Consider the following 20,677-nt stretch of genomic DNA (forward strand, 5'->3'; position numbering starts at 1 on the left):
ATAATGTGTTCCATAGGTCTTTGTTGCGGAGGTATGTGGTACCTGTGGTTCCTTCTGTTGAGCCTCCTGCTCCGGTGCTGATCGAGGGCGAATTGGAGTACGTGGTGGAGAAGATTTTGGATTCTCGTATCTCTAGACGGAGGCTTCAGTATTTGGTTAAGTGGAAGGGCTATGGTCAGGAAGATAATTCCTGGGTTGTCGCCTCTGATGTTCATGCGGCCGATTTGGTTCGTGCCTTCCACGCGGCTCATCCTGATCGCCCTGGGGGTCTTGATGAGGGTTCGGTGACCCCTCCTCAAGGGGGGGTACTGTTGTGAATTCTATTTTTGGGTTCCCTCTAGTGGTCACAAGCGGTACTGTGTAGTGTTGTCTTTCTGCAGGTTGGCTGCATCAGCTGGTTCGTTATCCTTGGTTGGTTTTAGGGTTGAGCGAAACGGGTCGGCAATTTTCAGAAGTCGCCGACTTTTGGCAAAGTCGGGTTTCATGAAACCCGACCCGACCCCTGTGTGGGGTCGGCCATGAAGTCGGCGATCTTCTGAATCTGGAATCTGGTTTCCAATGGTTCCCAGGGTCTGGAGGAGCGGAAACTCTCCTTCAGGCCCTGGGATCCATATTTAAGTGTAAAATAAAGAATTAAAATAAAAAATATCGCCATACTTACACTCTGACGGGCCCTGGTACTAAGCGGGAACCTTCCTTCCTTAGAATCAGCCTTCCATGACCTTGCGGTGATGTCACGGTAACGTCGCGGCTTGTGATTGGTCCGCGGCCACCCATGTGACCGCTCGCGCGACCAATCACAAGCCGCGACGTCACCGTGACGTCACCGAAGGTCCTAGAAGGGCTGATTCTTAGGAAGGAAGGCTGCCGGAAAGAAGCCGAGGGTGAGTATATTCCTATTAGGTATATACTCACCCTCGGACATGCCCTGCTTCTTTCCGGCAGCCTTCCTTCCTAAGAATCAGCCCTTCAAGGACCTTCGGTGACGTCACGGTGACGTCGCGGCTTGTGATTGGTCCGCGGCCACCCATGTGACCGCTCGCGCGAGCGGTCACATGGGCGGCCTCGGACCAATCACAAGCCGCGACGTCACCGTGACGTCACCGCAAGGTCATGGAAGGCTGATTCTAAGGAAGGAAGGTTCCCGGTTAGTACCAGGGCCCGTCAGAGTGTAAGTATAGCGATATTTTTTATTTTAATTCTTTATTTTACACTTAAATATGGATCCCAGGGCCTGAAGGAGAGTTTCCGCTCCTCCAGACCCTGGGAACCATTGGAAACCCAATGCACTGCATTGGGTTTCGAGTTTCGGCCGACCCCGACTTTTTTATAGGATCGGCCGATTTCACTCGACCCGACTTTTTAAAAAGTCGGGTTTCGTGAAACCCGACCTGATCCTATAAAAGTAAAGGTCGCTCAACCCTAGTTGGTTTCCTATTTATCTCACCTGGAGACTCAGTTCCTTGCCTGCTATCAATGTATTCAGTGCTCTTCAGATTCCTTGTGTCTACCTTGCTCCCAGTCTCTCCAAGACAAGCTAAGTTTTTGTTTGATCATTTTTTGATTATCAGTGTTCATTATGTTTTTAGTCCAGCTCGCTAAAATGTGATTTCCTCGCTTGCTGGTTGCTCTAGGGGACTGAGTTTCTCCCCCCACACCGTTAGTTGGTGTGGGGGTTCTTGAAATCTCAGAGTGGATATTTTGTAAGGGTTTTTTACTGACCGCATAGATTCCCTTTTCTATTTTCTGCTATCTAGTATTAGTGGGCCTCATTTGCTGAATCTGCTTTCACCCCTGTGTATGTGCCTTCCTCTTACCTCACCGTTATTATCTGTTGGGGGCTTCTATATCTTTGGGGATTATTTCTCTGGAGGCAAGAGAGGTCTTTTCTTTCTCTCTAGGGGTAGTTAGTTCCTCAGGCTGGCTCGAGACATCTAGGATTTTTAGGCACGTTCACCGGCTACTTCTAGTGTGTTTGGATAGGTTCAGATTTGCGGCCAGTCCAGTTTGCCACCTCCCTAGAGCTTGTCCTATGTTTGTTACTTAGCTGGAGTAATTTGTGATCCTCAACCACTAAGGATCATAACAGGAGAGCTCAGAAGGGAAGGAGCACTGTTTTACTTTTTCAACGCATAATTGGCTGGAATTGAGATCGGACGCCATGTCGTGTTTGGAGAGCCCCTGATGTGCCTAAACAGTGGAAACCCCCCAATTATAACTGAAACCATAATCCAAACACATCCCTAACCCTAATCCCAACGGTAACTCTAACCACACCCCTAACCCTGACACACCACTAACCCTAATCCCAACCTTATTCCCAACTGTGAATGTAATCCAAACCCTAACTTTAGCCCCAACCCTAACCCTAACTTTAGCCCCAACCCTAACTGTAGCCTTAACCCTAGCCCCAACCCTAACCCTAACCCTAGCCCTAACCCTAGCCCTAGCCCTGACCCTAGCCCTAACCCTAGCCCTAACCCTAGCCCTAACTCTAACCCTAGCCCTAACCCTAGCCCTAACCCTAACTCTAGCCCTAACCTTAACCCTAGCCCTAACCCTAGACCTAACCCTAATGGGAAAATGGAAATAAATACATTTTTTTAATTTTTTAATTTTTCGCTAACTAAGGGGGTGATGAAGGGGGTTTGATTTACTTTTATAGTGGGTTTTTTAGCGGATTTTTATGATTGGCAGCCGTCACACACTGAAAGACGTTTTTTATTGCAATAAATATTTTTTGCCTTACCACATTTTGAGAGCTATAACTTTTCCATATTTTGGTCCACAGAGTTATGTGAGGTCTTGTTTTTTGCGGGACGAGTTGCTGTTTTTATTGGAAACATTTTTGATCGCTTTTTATTCCGATTTTTGTGAGGCAGAATGACCAAAAACCAGATATTCATGAAATTCTTTTGGGGGAGGCGTTTATACTGTTCCGCGCTTGGTAAAATGGATAAAGCAGTTTTATTCTTCGGGTCAGTATGATTACAGCGATACCTCATTTATATCATTTTTTTATGTTTTGGCGCTTTTATACGATAAAAACTATTTTATAGAAAAAATAATTATTTTTGCATCGCTTTTTTCTGAGGACTATAACTTTTTTATTTTTTCTTTGATGATGCTGTATGGCAGCTCGTTTTTTGCCGGACAAGATGACGTTTTCAGCGGTGCCATGGTTATTTAGATCCATCTTTTTGATTGCGTGTTATTCCACTTTATGTTTGGCGGTATGATAATAAAGCGTTGTTTTTTGCCTCGTTTTTTTTACGGTGTTTACTGAAGGGGTTAACTAGTGGGACAGTTTTATAGGTCGGGTCATTACGGACGCGGCGATACTAAATATGTGTACTTTTATTGTTTTTTTTTTAAATTTAGATAAAGAAATGTATTTATAGGAACAATATTTTTTTTTTGGGGGGGGACATTTTTAGGGGAATTTTTTTTAGTTTTTATACACATGTGAATTTTTTTTTTTTACACTATAACATTGCCCCAGGAGGTGGGGCATCATGTTATAGTGTAAGATCGCTGATCTGACACTTTGCTGTGCACTGTGTCAGATCGGCGATCTGACGTGCACAGATCTAGGCTTCCCTGGTGCAGTCTCCCCCCAAAAAAGGGAGATTCAAATTGTCACAAAGTGGATATACGTCAGTTGTGTTAGTTTGTCGTATATCAGCCAGCCACGTTCTGCCACTTACATTGTGTTGTGTTATACACTAGGCCTGAGTTTTGGTGCAGTCTCCCCCCCAAAAAAGGGAGATTCAAATTGTCACAAAGTGGATATACGTCAGTTCTGTTAGTTTGACGTATATCAGCCAGCCACGTTCTGCCACTTACATTGTGTTGTGTTATACACTGGGCCTGAGTTTTGGTGCAGTCTCCCCCCAAAAAAGGGAGATTCAAATTGTCACAAAGTGGATATACGTCAGTTGTGTTAGTTTGTCGTATATCAGCCAGCCACGTTCTGCCACTTACATTGTGTTGTGTTATACACTAGGCCTGAGTTTTGGTGCAGTCTCCCCCCCAAAAAAGGGAGATTCAAATTGTCACAAAGTGGATATACGTCAGTTCTGTTAGTTTGACGTATATCAGCCAGCCACGTTCTGCCACTTACATTGTGTTGTGTTATACACTGGGCCTGAGTTTTGGTGCAGTCTCCCCCCAAAAAAAGGGAGATTCAAATTGTCACAAAGTGGATATACGTCAGTTCTGTTAGTTTGTCATATATCAGCCAGCCACGTTCTGCCACTTACATTGTGTTGTGTTATACACTGGGCCAGAGTTTTGGTGCAGTCTCCCTCCCAAAAAAGGGAGATTCAAATTGTCACAAAGTGGATATACGTCAGTTCTGTTAGTTTGACGTATATCAGCCAGCCACGTTCTGCCACTTACATTGTGTTGTGTTATACACTAGGCCAGAGTTTTGGTGCAGTCTCCCCCCCAAAAAAAGGAGATTCAAATTGTCACAAAGTGGATATACTTCAGTTCTGTTAGTTTGTCGTATATCAGCCAGCCACGTTCTGCCACTTACATTGTGATGTGTTATACACTGGGCCTGAGTTTTGGTGCAGTCTCCGCCCAAAAAAGGGAGATTCAAATTGTCACAAAGTAAATATACGTCAGTTCTCTTAGTTTGTCGTATATCAGCCAGCCACGTTCTGCCACTTACATTGTGTTGTGTATACACTGGGCCTGAGTTATGGTGCAGTCACCCCCCAAAAAAGGGAGATTCAAATTGTCACAAAATGGATATACGTCAGTTCTCTTAGTTTGTCGTATATCGGCCAGCCATGTTCTGCCACTTACATTGTTTTGTGTTATACATTGGGCCTGAGTTTTGGTGCAGTCTTCCCCCAAAAAAGGGAGATTTAAATTCTCAACAAGTTTATATACACCTTCTACCTTGTTTTACAGTACCATATAATGGTTGTTATTTTGGTTAGATTTTCCCAAAAATGAGGAAGTCTGGTGGAAGAGGCCGTGGGCGGTCATTGCCAGCTGGTACTGATGGTGGTGGTGGTGGTGGAGCATCTGGTGGTAGTGGGAAAAGCAAAATATCACCTAAGTCTGGAGGTGTTGAGCCAGTGTCATCGTCTGGATACACAAGGCCTCGAAGGCTCCCTTATCTTGGAGTAGGAAAACCGCTTTTAAAGCCGGAGCAGCAGGAAAAAGTTTTGGCTTTCCTTGCTGACTCAGCCTCTAGCTCTTTCGCCTCCTCTTCAGAAAGTTCAAAATATAAAAGCAGCGAGTCGTCAGTGGATGCTCCCGGTCAGTAACAAAAAGTTTCCTTGTGTCCTTCACCCAAACCAAAAGTGAAGGATGTGTCAGGCGACACTACAGGTTATTCCATGGAGCTCTTTACACATACCGTGCCTGGTTTAGAAAGTGAAATTGTTAACTGCCCATTACAAGATGCACCGGACATGGAGTGCACTGATGCACAGCCACAGCTAGATTATTATGCTTTTCCATTGACTCAGATCACTACATTGCCCTCGCAGTGTACTGAGGCAGAATCTGACCCTGATAAGACTATGGTGCCCCGTCCTGAATGCTATAGAACCTTACACGATGACACAGAGGAAGGTGCACATGACATTGAAGAGGAGGTGATAGATGACTCAGTTGTTGACCCAGATTGGCAGCCATTGGGGGAAGAGGGTGCCGCTGCCAGTAGCTCAGAAGCGGAGGAGGATGATCCGCAGCAGCCATCTACATCGCAACAGCTGTCATCTGGCAGGCCCGTATCAGGCCAAAAACGTTTGTCAAAAACAAAAACAGTTTTAGGACAGCGTGGCCATCCGGTGAAAGTAACACAGAGTGCAATACCTGAAAAGGTATTCCATAGTAGGAAGAGTGTAGTGGGGCAATTTTTTAACCAAGATCCGAATGATCATTCAAAAGTTATCTGTAAGAAATGCTCAAAGACCTTTAGCAGAGGGAACAATCTTCAAAATTTAAATACAACGTGCATGCATAGACATTTAACCAGCATGCACTTGCAAGCCTGGACTAACTACCAAACGTCACGTACCATTGATGCACCTGCTCAGAATGAAGGTAGCCAGCAATGCTACATTGCTTCCCTCATTGTAAGCCCACCAGTTAGGACACCACCAACAGCAAATGTGGAGGTATTGTCGCAAGGCCAAAGCAGTCAGGGAATCACAAGGTTATTGGTAGGAAACACTGTATGTAGGCCAACATCAAGAATACCATCATTAACCCTCTCTCAATCCGCCATGTCCACCACCACCACCGCTAGTTCCACCATATGCAGCTCTCCAGTCCAGCTCACCCTACAAGAGACTCTCGTTAGGAAAAGAAAGTACTCATCCTCTCATCCGCGTACACAGGGTTTGAACGTCCACATTGCTAGACTAATCTCGTTAGAGATGATGCCCTACCGGTTGGTTGAAAGTGAAGCTTTCAATGGCCTGATGGCCTACGCAGTACCACGCTATGACCTACCCAGTCAGCACTTCTTTGCGAGAAAAGCCATCCCAGCCCTCCAGCAGCATGTCAAAGACCGCATTGTCCATGCACTGAGGCAATCAGTTAGTGGAAAGGTGCACCTCACAACAGATGCATGGACCAGAAGGCATGGCCAGGGATGTCCATCATGGCGCACTGGGTTAATGTGGTGGATGCAGGGTCCACAGGGGACAGCCATAGTGGGACAGTTCTGCCTAGCCCACGGTCACGGAAACAGTTAGCTGTAGGCGTCTCCTCCTCCAGAAGCGAAAGCTCGTCCACAGAGCACAGTCGCACGACCACTCCATCCGCAGCTGCCAGTGTTGCACACGAGGTGTCCCATTATCGAACAGCTAGTGGTAAGCGTCAGCAGGCTGTGTTACAAATGAAGTGTTTGGGCGACAACAGACACACCGCAGAAGTACTGGCCGAGTACTTGCAGCTAGGGTTGAGCGAAACGGGTCGGCCATTTTCAGAAGTCGCCGACTTTTGGCAAAGTCGGGTTTCATGAAACCCGACCCGACCCCTGTGTGGGGTCGGCCATGAGGTCGGTGATCTTCTGAATCTGGGATCGGAATTCCGATACCGAGTTCCGATATGTTTGCGATATCGGGAATCGGTATCGGAATCCATATTTAAGTGTAAAATAAAGAATCAAAATAAAAAATATTGATATACTCACCCTCTGACGCGCCCTGGTACTAACCGGCAGCCTTCCTTCCTAAAAATCAGCGCGTGAATGGCCTGTGGTGACGTCACGGCTTGTGATTGGTCGCGTGGCGGTCACATGGGCCGTCGCGACCAATCACAAAGCCGTGACGTCATCTTAAGGTCCTTCACGCGCTGATTCTTAGGAAGGAAGGCTGCCGTAAAGAAGCCGAGGGTGAGTATATACCTAATAGGAATATACTCACACTCGGATGCGCCCTGCTTCTTTCCGGCAGCCTTCCTTCCTAAGAATCAGCGCCTGAAGGACCTTATGATGATGTCACGGCTTTGTGATTGGTCGCGACGGCCCATGTGACCGCCACGCGACCAATCACAAGCCGCGGACGTCATTCTCAGGTCCTAAATTCCTAGAATTTAGAATTCTAGGAATTTAGGACCTGAGAATGACGTCCGCGGCTTGTGATTGGTCGCGTGGCAGTTACATGGGCCGTCGCGACCAATCACAAAGCCGTGACGTCACGGAAGGCCCTGGACGCGCTCATTTTAACCAAAGCAGGCCGCCGGTTCCCTCGGTAAGTTGCAGGGGCCGCCGGACAGGTGAGTATATCAATATTTTTTATTTTAATTCTTTATTTTACACTTAAATATGGATCCCAGGGCCTGAAGGAGAGTTTCCTCTCCTTCAGACCCTGGGAACCATAGTATCCCATTGCAGTGCATTGGGTTTCGGGTCTCGACCGACCCCGACTTTTTATAGGATCGGCCAATTTCACTCGACCCGACTTTTGAGAAAGTCGGGTTTCGTGAAACCCGACCCGATCCTATAAAAGTTAAGGTCCCTCAACCCTACTTGCAGCAAGAAACTCAGTCATGGCTGAGCAGTGTACATCTTGAGGCAGGCAAGGTAGTCAGTGATAACGGAAGGATAGCCCTTTCAGAACTGAAACACATACCTTGCCTGGCTCACACCTTGAACCTGGTGGTGCAGTGCTTCCTGAAAAATTATCCAGGGTAACCAGCCCTCGTCCTGAAAGTGCGAAGACTTTGCTCGCACATCCACCGGTCGCCCGTACACTCCAGCTGTATGCTGAACCATCAGCGATCGCTGAATCTTCCCCAGCACCGCCTAATAATCGACGTTGCAACAAGGTGGAACTCCACACTGCACATGCTTCAGAGGCTGTGCGAACAGAGGTGTGCTGTAATTTATTTGTGGGAGGATACACATACACGGGCAGGCACTTGGATGGCAGACATGGAGTTGTCTGGTGTGCAGTGGTCGAAGCTACAAGACCTCTGTCAAGTCCTTCAGTGTTTTGAGGAATGCACACGGCTGGTAAGTGCAGAAGACGCCATCATAAGCATGAGCATTCCACTAATGCGTCTGCTTATGCAAAGTTTGATGCACATTAAGGAGCAGGCGTCTGCAGCCGAGAAGGAGGGAAGCCTTGATGACAGTCAGCCATGGTCTGCTCAGGGAACTCTCCTGGATAAGGTGGCAGACGAAGAGGAGGAGGATGATGGTGGGGATGAATATTTATGGGAGGAGGATGCTTCTCAGGGGGGCAATAGAAACTGGTGGCGTTGCAAGGTCAGGTACAGGGTTTTTGCGGGACACAAGTGATGTTGATTTGCAAGAAAGTGCTCCTCAACCCAGCACAAGCAGTGAATTTACACCTGGAACATTGGCCCACATGGCTGAGTATGCCTTGCGTATCCTAAAAAGGGAACCCCGCATTATCAAACTGATGACCGATGACGATTACTGGTTGGCCTGCCTCCTGGATCCACGATATAAAGGAAAATTACAAAATATCATGCCACATGAGAACCTTGAGCAAATATTGGCTACCAAACAAGCAACTCTTGTAGACCATTTGATTCAGGCATTCCCAGCACACAGCCGTGGTGATGTTTCTCACACGAGCTGTAGGGGGCAACATGGCAGAGGTGTTAGAGGTGCACAAATCCAAAGTGGCGTTGGACAGAGGGGTTTTATGACCAGGTTGTGGAGTGATTTCGCAATGACCGCTGATACTACAGGTACTGCTGCATCGATTCAAAGTGACAGGAGACAGCATTTTTTCAGTATGGTTACGAACTACTTTTCCTCCCTCATCGATGTTCTCCCTCACAGGTCATTCCCCTTTGATTACTGGGCATCTAAAATAGACACCTGACATGAATTGGCAGAATATGCATTACAGAAGCTCGCTTGCCCTGCTGCTAGTGTGCTATCCGAAAGAGTCTTCAGTGCTGCTGGTTCAATACTGACCAAAAAAAGGACACGTCTGGCTACCCGAAATGTCAATGATCTAACCTTCATTAAAATGAACTAATCATGGATTTCAAATTATTTGGCCCCACCTTCCCCTGCTGACACTTAGCTTGCCTAAAAAATGTCTTGATTTTGGCCTCCTCTTACTGACTGCTTCAATTCCACCATTTACAGCTGCTGAATGTCCACCATAGGCCATTTTTATACCTCCCTAAATGGGCTGACTCCCCCCACAGGGCCATGGTCACCACCTGGTGCAAGCACCCGTGCGAGTGCCTTTTGCTTGGACAGGTGAGTGTGCCCACTCTTGGGCAACGGCACTGGCACAGGGTCCCTCATAGTACAATGAAGTGTCTCTGATGGTGGTGGTGCACAACCAATGTCAGACACACCGTCGTAATATGAGGGGCCCTGTTGTGAATTAGACTTTTTTGGCTCCCTCTTGTGGTCACTAGTGATATGACTCTGGGATTGTCTTTCCTCAGTTTGGCACCCACCTGGGTCGTTAGTCCAGGGGTGTTGCTATATAAACTTCCTGGATCCTTAGTCCAGTGCCTGGCATCGTTGTAATCAGTTCCTTTCTGTTTGCTCCTGTCTGCTGGTCTTGGATCTTGCAAAATTAAGCTAAGTCTTGCTTCCTTGTTTTTTGGTTATTTGCTTTGCTCTTATTTTTTGTCCAGCTTGTACTAAATGTGATTCCTGATTTTGCTGGAAGCTCTAGGGGGCTGGTGTTCTCCCCCCGGGCCGTTAGACGGTTCGGGGGTTCTTGAATATCCAGCGTGGAAATTTTGATAGGGTTTTTGCTGACCATATAAGTCATCTTACTATATTCTGCTATTAGTCAGTGGGCCTCTCTTTGCTAAATATCTAGTTCATTCTTACGTTTGTCTTTTCTCCTTCCTCACCGTTATTATTTGTTGGGGGCTTGTATCCAACTTTTGGGGTCTTTTCTCTGGAGGCAAGAAAGGTCTATCTTTTCCCTTCTAGGGTTAGTTAGTTCTCCGGCTGGCGCGAGACGTCTAGAACCAACGTAGGCACGTTCCCCGGCTGCTGCTATTTGTGGTGCTAGGATTAGATATACGGTCAGGCCAGTTACCACTGCCCTATGAGCTGGTTTTTTGTGTTTGCAGACTTGGTATGTACTTTTGAGACCCTCTGCCATTGGGGTCATAACAGTATGCCAGGCCAAGGTTGAATGTTTAATGCATTGCAGAAGTGGGATTACAAGAAAGGAAAGTCTGAGTTTTTTTTTTTTTTTTTTTTCCTCTCTTTTTTCCTCCCCTTTACCTCTGAGTGGCTTGTGCTTGCTGCAGACATGAATGTCCAGACTTTGATTACAAGTGTGGATCAGCTTGCTGCTCGTGTGCAGGGCATACAAGATTTTGTTACCAGTAGTCCAATGTCTGAACCTAAAATACCTATTCCTGAACTGTTCTCTGGAGACCGATTTAAGTTTAGGAATTTCAGGAATAATTGTAAATTGTTTCTATCTCTGAGACCCCGTTCATCTGGAGACTCAGCTCAGCAAGTAAAAATTGTTATCTCTTTCTTACGGGGCGACCCTCAGGATTGGGCCTTCTCGCTAGCGCCAGGAGATCCGGCATTGGCAAATATTGATGCGTTTTTTCTGGCGCTCGGATTGCTTTACGAGGAACCCAATCTTGAAATTCAGGCAGAAAAAGCCTTGCTGGCTATTTCTCAGGGTCAGGATGAAGCTGAAGTGTATTGCCAAAAATTTCAGAAATGGTCCGTGCTTACTCAGTGGAATGAGTGTGCTCTGGCCGCAAATTTCAGAAATGGCCTTTCTGAAGCCATTAAGAATGTGATGGTGGGTTTCTCCATTCCTACAGGTCTGAATGATTCCATGGCGCTGGCTATTCAAATTGACCGGCGTTTGCGGGAGCGCAAAGCCGCGAATCCTCTGGTGGTGTTGTCTGAACAAACACCTGATTTAATGCAATGTGGTAGAATTCAGACTAGAAATGAACGGAAAAATCATAGACGTCAGAATGGGTTGTGTTTTTACTGTGGTGATTCTACACATGTTATATCAGCATGCTCTAAACGCCTAACTAGGGTTGTTAGTCCTGTCGCCATTGGTAATTTGCAACCTAAATTTATTTTGTCTGTGACTTTAATTTGCTCATTGTCCTCCTACCCTGTTATGGCGTTTGTGGATTCAGGTGCTGCCCTGAGTCTTCTCTATCTGTCGTATGCCAAGCGCTGTGGTTTTGTTCTTGAGCCGTTGGTAAATCCTATCCCTCTTAGAGGTATTGATGCTACGCCATTGGCGGAAAATAAACCGCAGTTTTGGACACAGGTAACCATGTGCATGACTCCTGAACATCGGGAGGTGATTCGTTTTCTTGTTCTGCATAAAATGCATGATTTGGTCGTTTTGGGTCTGCCATGGTTACAGACCCATAATCCAGTCTTGGATTGGAAGGCAATGTCTGTGTCAAGTTTGGGCTGTCAGGGAATTCATGGTGATTCCCCGCCGGTGTCTATTGCTTCCTCTACTCCTTCGGAAGTTCCTGAGTATTTGTCTGATTACCAGGATGTATTCAGCGAGTCCAGGTCCAGTGCTCTTCCTCCTCATAGGGACTGTGACTGCGCTATAGATTTGATTCCAGGTAGTAAATTTCCTAAGGGAAGATTATTTAATCTGTCTGTACCTGAGCATACTGCAATGCGTTCGTATATTAAGGAATCTCTGGAGAAGGGGCATATCCGTCCATCCTCTTCCCCTCTTGGTGCGGGATTCTTTTTTGTGGCCAAGAAGGACGGATCTTTGAGACCTTGTATTGACTATCGGCTTCTGAATAAAATCACTGTTAAATTTCAGTATCCTTTGCCTCTGTTGTCGGACTTGTTTGCCCGGATTAAAGGTGCCAAGTGGTTCACCAAGATAGATCTTCGTGGTGCGTACAACCTTGTGCGCATTAAGCAAGGAGATGAATGGAAAACTGCATTTAATACGCCCGAAGGTCATTTTGAGTACTTGGTGATGCCTTTCGGGCTCTCTAATGCTCCTTCAGTGTTTCAGTCCTTTATGCATGATATTTTCCGGAAGTATCTGGATAAATTTATGATTGTTTATCTGGATGATATTCTGGTTTTTTCTGATGATTGGGACTCGCATGTATAGCAGGTCAGGATGGTGTTTCAGGTTTTGCGTGAGAATGCTTTGTTTGTTAAGGGCTCAAAGTGTCTCTTTGGAGTACAGAAGGTTCCCTTTTTGGGTTTTATTTTTTCCCCTTCTGCGGTGGAGATGGACCCAGTCAAGGTCCGAGCTATTCATGATTGGACTCAACCCACGTCAGTTAAGAGTCTTCAGAAGTTCTTGGGTTTTGCTAACTTCTACCGTCATTTTATCGCTAATTTTTCTAGCGTTGTTAAACCTTTGACGGATATGACCAAGAAAGGTTCTGATGTTGCTAACTGGGCTCCTGCAGCCGTGGAAGCTTTTCAAGAGTTGAAGCGCCAGTTTACTTCGGCGCCTGTTTTGTGCCAGCCTGATGTCTCACTTCCCTTTCAGGTTGAAGTGGATGCTTCTGAGATTGGGGCAGGGGCCGTTTTGTCGCAGAGAGGCCCTGGTTGCTCTGTAATGAGACCATGTGCTTTTTTCTCTAGGAAGTTTTTGCCTGCTGAGCGAAATTATGATGTTGGCAATCGGGAGTTGTTAGCCATGAAGTGGGCATTTGAGGAGTGGCGTCATTGGCTCGAGGGTGCTAAGCATTGTGTGGTGGTCTTGACTGATCACAAAAATTTGATGTATCTCGAGTCTGCTAAATGCCTGAATCCTAGACAGGCCCGCTGGTCATTGTTTTTCTCCCGTTTTGACTTTGTGGTCTCGTATTTACCAGGTTCAAAGAATGTGAAGGCTGATGCTCTTTCAAGGAGCTTTGTGCCTGACTCTCCTGGAGTCGCAGAACCAGTTGGTATTCTCAAAGAGGGAGTTATCCTGTCAGCCATTTCTCCGGATTTGTGACGTGTGTTGCAGAGATTTCAGGCTGGTAGACCTGACTCTTGTCCACCTGACAGACTGTTTGTTCCTGATAAGTGGACCAGCAGAGTCATTTCCGAGGTTCATTCCTCGGTGTTGGCAGGGCATCCGGGAATTTTTGGCACCAGAGATCTGGTGGCTAGGTCCTTTTGGTGGCCTTCCTTGTCACGGGATGTGCGGTCATTTGTGCAGTCCTGTGGGACTTGTGCTCGAGCTAAGCCTTGCTGTTCTCGTGCCAGCGGGTTGCTCTTGCCCTTGCCTGTCCCGAAGAGGCCTTGGACACACATTTCCATGGATTTCATTTCAGATCTTCCGGTGTCTCAGGGCATGTCTGTCATCTGGGTGGTATGTGATCGCTTTTCCAAGATGGTCCATTTGGTATCTTTGCCTAAGCTGCCTTCCTCTTCCGATCTGGTTCCTTTGTTCTTTCAGAATGTGGTTCGTTTACACGGCATTCCTGAGAATATTGTGTCTGACAGAGGATCCCAGTTTGTTTCCAGGTTCTGGCGATCCTTTTGTGCTAAGATGGGCATTGATTTGTCGTTTTCGTCTGCCTTTCATCCTCAGACTAATGGACAAACGGAGCGAACTAATCAGACTCTGGAGGCTTATTTGAGGTGTTTTGTTTCTGCAGATCAGGATGATTGGGTGACCTTCTTGCCGTTGGCTGAGTTTGCCCTTAATAATCGGGCTAGTTCCGCTACTTTGGTTTCACCATTTTTTTGCAACTCTGGTTTCCATCCTCGTTTTTCCTCGGGACATGTGGAGCCTTCTGACTGTCCTGGGGTAGATTCCATGGTGGATAGGTTGCAGCGGATCTGGAATCATGTGGTGGACAACTTGAAGTTGTCACAGGAGAAGGCTCAGCGTTTTGCCAACCGCCTCCGCGGTGTGGGTCCCCGACTTCGTGTTGGAGATTTGGTATGGCTGTCTTCTCGATTTGTTCCTATGAAGGTCTCCTCTCCTAAATTTAAGCCTCGCTTCATCGGTCCTTACAAGATATTGGAAATCCTTAATCCTGTGTCCTTTCGCTTGGATCTTCCGGTGTCGTTTGCCATTCACAACGTGTTCCATAGGTCTTTGTTGCGGCGGTACGTTGTACCTGTGGTTCCTTCTGTTGAGCCTCCTGCTCCGGTGTTGGTTGAGGGCGAGTTGGAGTACGTGGTGGAGAAGATCTTGGATTCTCATCTCTCCAGGCGGAGGCTTCAGTATCTGGTCAAGTGGAAGGTCAGGAGGATAATTCCTGGGTGGTTGCCTCTGATGTGCATGTGGCCGATTTAGTTCGTGCCTTTCACGCTGCTCATCCTGATCGCCCTGGTGGTCTTGGTGAGGGTTCGGTGACCCCTCCTTAAAGGGGGGTTACTGTTGTGAATTAGACTTTTTTGGCTCCCTCTTGTGGTCACTAGTGATATGACTCTGGGATTGTCTTTCCTCAGTTTGGCACCCACCTGGGTCGTTAGTCCAGGGGTGTTGCTATATAAACTTCCTGGATCCTTAGTCCAGTGCCTGGCATCGTTGTAATCAGTTCCTTTCTGTTTGCTCCTGTCTGCTGGTCTTGGATCTTGCAAAATTAAGCTAAGTCCTGCTTCCTTGTTTTTTGGTTATTTGCTTTGCTCTTATTTTTTGTCCAGCTTGTACTAAATGTGATTCCTGATTTTGCTGGAAGCTCTAGGGGGCTGGTGTTCTCCCCCCGGGCCGTTAGACGGTTCGGGGGTTCTTGAATATCCAGCGTGGAAATTTTGATAGGGTTTTTGCTGACCATATAAGTCATCTTACTATATTCTGCTATTAGTCAGTGGGCCTCTCTTTGCTAAATATCTAGTTCATTCTTACGTTTGTCTTTTCTCCTTCCTCACCGTTATTATTTGTTGGGGGCTTGTATCCAACTTTTGGGGTCTTTTCTCTGGAGGCAAGAAAGGTCTATCTTTTCCCTTCTAGGGTTAGTTAGTTCTCCGGCTGGCGCGAGACGTCTAGAACCAACGTAGGCACGTTCCCCGGCTGCTGCTATTTGTGGTGCTAGGATTAGATATACGGTCAGGCCAGTTACCACTGCCCTATGAGTTGGTTTTTTGTGTTTGCAGACTTGGTATGTACTTTTGAGACCCTCTGCCATTGGGGTCATAACAGGGCCCTGTGCCAGTACCACCGCCCACGAGAGAGTGTTCCCCCCAGCTCGAATAGTGCTCTACCACTTGCAATACTTACCTCTCCCTGCTCCACCACTGTGTAGTCTGTGCTGTTAAATCCTTCAATGGCACTGCCAATACAAATTTGTTGAAATGATAGATAATAGTTAAAATATACATGGGCCCTGGCCTCCATTTAGACCAGTTAATACTTTGCGCCTACTACCACTGTCTGCTACTCAGCAGAGGAGCCCACCCCTGTACCTAGCTATGCCACCTGTTTATTTATGAACAATTTTTTGGCAGACATTTAGCCTACTTTATTATTAGGGCCTACTAACTGTGTCTGCCGCACATTACAGTTGTCCTCCGCTGAACAAAGCAATGCCTCCAGTTTAGTCCTGTTACCAATTTTGAACTGCATTTAGCCCACTTTATTATTGGGGCCTACTAACTGTGTCTGCCACTCCTTACAGTTGTCCTCCACTGAACAAAGCAATGCCGCCTGTTTAGCCCTGTTACCAATTTTGAACTGCATTAAGCCTACTTAAATATTTAGGCCTACAAACTGTGTCTGCTGCTCCTTACAGTTGTCCTCCGTTGAACAAAGCCATGCCGTCTGTTTAGTCCTGTTAGCAATTTTGAACTGCATTTAGCCTACTTAATTATTTGGGCCTATATTTGTGTCTCCTCCTCATCCTGCCCATTGCCTAGCCACTGCTAGATGAGACTGCTGGTACATTGACCCAGACCTCTACATTCCCCTTGCACTCTACACAGCCAGAATCTGACCCTGCTGAAAGTCAGGTTCCCCTTCCCGCATACTATACCACCTTACACGGGGACAAAGAGGAAGGTGCAGATGAAAGTGCAGGTTCCTTCATCAGGTGGGGGGGCATACTCGTTGGCGACGTCACTGGCACAGGGCCCCTCATAGTACGCAAAAGTGTCTCTGCCGGTGGGAGGCGCCACCCGCCATCAAACACACTGCCGTACTATGAGGGGCCCTGTGCTAGTGCCAATGCCAATGAGTGGGCCCCCCTGCTTGCTCAGGATCACAGAACTTGCAAAGTTGAAATACGTACCTCTCCCTGCTCCACCGCCGTGACGTATTCCGCATTTCCTGGGCCCACGGAAATCTTGAGCCAGCCCTACCCCCCCCCACAACTTTAGCCAAATGACCCCCAGTTTTCAATGCCTAACTATTATTATAAAGTAAATTAAGATTGACAAGCTTCAGTAATAAGAATTGATGTTTTTGGCATTAAAATGGGCACTGTAGGTGTTTTCCTGTCCTCCACTCACTGCCGACTTTGATTCCCCATTGACTTGCATTGGGTTTCTTGTTTCAGTTGGCCCCCGACTTTACGCAATAATCGGCCGATTTCACCCGACCCGACTTTTGACAAAGTCTGGTTTCGCGAAACCCGACTCGATCCGAAAAAAGTAAAAGTCGCTCAACTCTACAATCAACCATCACATCTTTTTTTATGGGGCTTGTCAGTGCCCTGGTACTCAATACTCAATATCAGAGGGGTTACTAGCAGTCAGACTCTGAGCCATAGTAAAGTTATCCCCATGCTATCTATCACTTCCGAACTTGAGACAGCTCCTTTAAGCAGACAGCACAATGTTTGCTGCTCATACCTACTATGTTAAATAGTATTATTTACTGCAGGATTGTTTTGCTGTACGTATAGTGTATGAAAAGAAAATTAGTGACTTAATGATTACATTAAAATTTACTTGCCTGTTGCATTTATCAAAAGGAACACTCCTGTTAATTTCCTAAAGCTCTTGATCATTAAGCAACTTACACCATGTTCCAAATTATTATGCAAATTAGATTTAAGTGTCATAAATATTTAATTGTTTTGTTTTTCAAACAAACTCATGGATGGTATTGTGTCTTAGGGCTCAATGGATCACTTAAATCAATCTTAAACACATGTGATAATTAGTTTTCCAGGTGATTCTAATTAAAGGGAAACTACTTAAAAATGATGTTCCACATTATTAAGCAGGCCACAGGTTTCAAGCAATATGGGAAATAAAAAGGATCTCTCGGTTTCTGAAAGCGTTAAATTGTGCAATGCCTTGAAACAAGGTATGAAATTATTAGATATTTCATGAAAACTTAAGAGTGATCATCATACTGTGAAGAGATTTGTGAATGAAACAGAGCACAGACAGAGTTCATGCAGATAAAGGCATAATGAGGAAGGTTTCTGCCAGACAAATTCATTGGAGTAAGAGAGCAGATGCCAAAATACCATTACAAAGCAGCAAACAGTTATGCTGCTGGTGCCTCTGGAGTCTCTCGAACCTCAAGGTGTAGGATCCTTCAAAGGCTTGCTGTGGTGCATAAACCTCCTATAACCTACTATTCGGCCACTCCTAAACAGTGTTCACAAGCAGAAACGGTTGCAGTGGGCCGAGACATACATGAAGACTAATTTTCAAACAGTCTTGTTCAGAGGTGTCAAACTGCATTCCTCGAGGACCGCCAACAGGTCATGTTTTCAGGATTTCCTTGTATTGCACAGGTGATAATTTAATCACCTGCACAGAATGATTCCAGCACCTTGTGGAATGCTAAGGAAATCCTGAAAACATGACCTGTTGGCGGCCCTCGAGGAATGCAGTTTGACACCTCTGGTCTTGTTTACTGATGGGTGTCGAGCAACCCTGGATGGTCCAGGTGGATGGAGTAGTGGATGGTTGGTGGATGGCCACCATGTCCCAACAAGTCTGCGATGTCAGCAAGGAGGTGGAGGAGTGATGTTTTGGGCCAGAATCATGAGAAAACAGCTGGTAAGGCCCTTTAAGGTTCCCGAAGGTGTGAAAATGAACTCGGCAAAGTATATAGAGTTTCTGACTGACAACTTTCTTCCATGGTATAAAAAGCACCATCTCATGCTGCAAAGAATACCTCTGAGTCATTGGCTGCTATGGGCATAAAAGGAGATAAACTCATGGTGTGGCCACCATCTTCCCCTGACCTCAACCCTATAGAGGACCTTTGGAGTATCATTAAGCAAAAGATCTATGAGGGTGGAAGGCAGTTCACATCAAAACAGCAGCTCTGGGAGGCTATTCTGAATTCATGTAAAGAAATACAAGCAGAAACTCTCCAAAAACTCACAAGTAGTGTTGAGCGATACCTTCCGATACTCAAAGGTATCGGTATCGGATGGGATCGGCCGATATCCAAAAGATATCGGATATCGCCGATACCGATGCCCGATACCAATGCAAGTCAATGGGACACAAGTATCGGAAGCTATCCTGGATGGTTCCCAGGGTCTCAAGGAGAGGAAACTCTCCTTCAGGCCCTGGGATCCATATTCATGTAAAAAATAAAGAATTAAAATAAAAAATATGCATATACTCACCCCTCCGGCGGCCCCTGGACCTTAGCGATGTAACCGGCAGCCTCCGTTCCTAAGAATGAGGAGTGAAGGACCTTCGACGACGTCGCGGCTTGTGATTGGTCGTGTGACCGCTCATGTGACCGCTCATGCGAACAATCACAAGCTGCGACGTCATTGCAGGTCCTAAACTCACTGCTTTCTTAGGAACGGAGGCTGCCGGTTACATCGCTAAGGTCCAGGGGCCGCCGGAGGGATGAGTATATGCATATTTTTTATTTTAATTCTTTATTTTTTACATGAATATGGATCCCAGGGCCTGAAGGAGAGTCTCCTCTCCTCCAGACCCTGGGAACCATACACTGGGAACTTCCGATTCCGATTTCCGATATCACAAAAATATCGGAACTCGGTATCGGAATTCCGATACAGCAAATATCGGCCGATACCCGATACTTGTGGTATCGGAATGCTCAACACTACTCACAAGTTCAATGGATGCAAGAATTGTGAAGGTGATATCAAAGTAGGGGTCCTATGTTAACATGTAACTTGGCCTTTTAGGATGTTTTGGAGTTAAATACCCTTTTTGTTCAGTGAATGTGACCTCCTAATGCTGCAAATTCCACAAATGAGCATTTTCAGTTCTTTAAAACATATCAAATGTTTAGAAATTCTACTGTGCCTAATAATTTGGAACAGTGCATTTTGAGTTTTTATTCATTTTGGAGATTATACTGTTATCATTGGGAGGTTTCTTCAATAAAATTTGATGTATACTCTAACGGGTGATTACTTTTATTAGGCTCCGGTCCCGAGTGCCGGTGGCAGTGCCAGGTATTAAGGTGAGAGACTTGTGCGAGTTTCTCGCTTTGCACTCGCAAGTGTGACCCCGGCCTTAGAAGAAAACACCTTTGATGTCACTTCTGCTACTAGCATTGTAACATATGCACAAAGCTACTACAAATGCCCTCAATGGGACCCATAAGTCTATAAAACCCTGACAATAAACTATGGAATGAGCTGCTGATCACTTCATCAATTAATATATTTATTTCCTCATCCATAAGCTAAATATCTTAAGTCAATGAAGCTTCCCTGACATGTTGGTGTTAGTACATTATGCACCAGAGATATTTTCTAAATACAGCTTTCATAGAACTGAATATATAAAAATATAACATCATAATGCAAGTTTATAAACTAGAACTACGAATGCATTAAATAATACAGTAACTACCAAACACATGAGAAAGCATTGGCAGAGGAATTACCATCTCATTGTCCTGTCCTTTATTGAGCAGTGCTCGGGAGTCTTCCTGACTGTGTATCCCCATGGTCTTGATATTCACCTGGTTCGTCAGTGTAATGTCCTATGCACAAGGAATGATTCAGAACACTCGGGTGTTTCTGAAATCACGCTTGCATAATCTTCATTTGAATAAGCATTATCATACATCACTTATGGCATTTGTATTGCAAAAGCTGAATTATTTTCCCTTAACGAGTTGTCCACCTCTGGGGCCAATGTTTGTATTTTACTTAAATGCATGTACCCAAGTATAAAAATCATATTTCCAATTGCGGCTCATTAAACATTTTTCATCATTTGACTATTGCAGGCTCTTTTTGTCTCTGAACATTAAACTTTGATGTTGTCTGCAGAGGTGTATCTGGGGTGGCAGCCGAGGTATGTGCCCCGGGCATAGCCAGCAGGGGGGCGCAGTCTGGCCACCTAATATGG

At 45.9% G+C, this 20,677-nt stretch overlaps 1 protein-coding gene across 1 annotated transcript in view; it reads right to left on the reverse strand.

The window, feature by feature from the left end:
- LOC143808073 (putative cation-transporting ATPase 13A4) overlaps positions 1 to 20,271 on the reverse strand; it is a 370,353-nt gene extending 350,082 nt beyond the window's left edge. The window contains exon 1 of the mRNA XM_077290330.1: positions 20,208 to 20,271. Coding sequence (XP_077146445.1) covers positions 20,208 to 20,270 — 63 coding nt within the window. The 5' untranslated portion in view covers position 20,271. The remainder of the gene's footprint in view (positions 1 to 20,207) is intronic.
- Between the last annotated feature and the right edge of the window lie 406 nt (positions 20,272 to 20,677).

Source organism: Ranitomeya variabilis, chromosome 2 (genome assembly GCF_051348905.1).
Source record: "Ranitomeya variabilis isolate aRanVar5 chromosome 2, aRanVar5.hap1, whole genome shotgun sequence".
Taxonomy (NCBI): Eukaryota; Metazoa; Chordata; class Amphibia; order Anura; family Dendrobatidae; genus Ranitomeya; species Ranitomeya variabilis.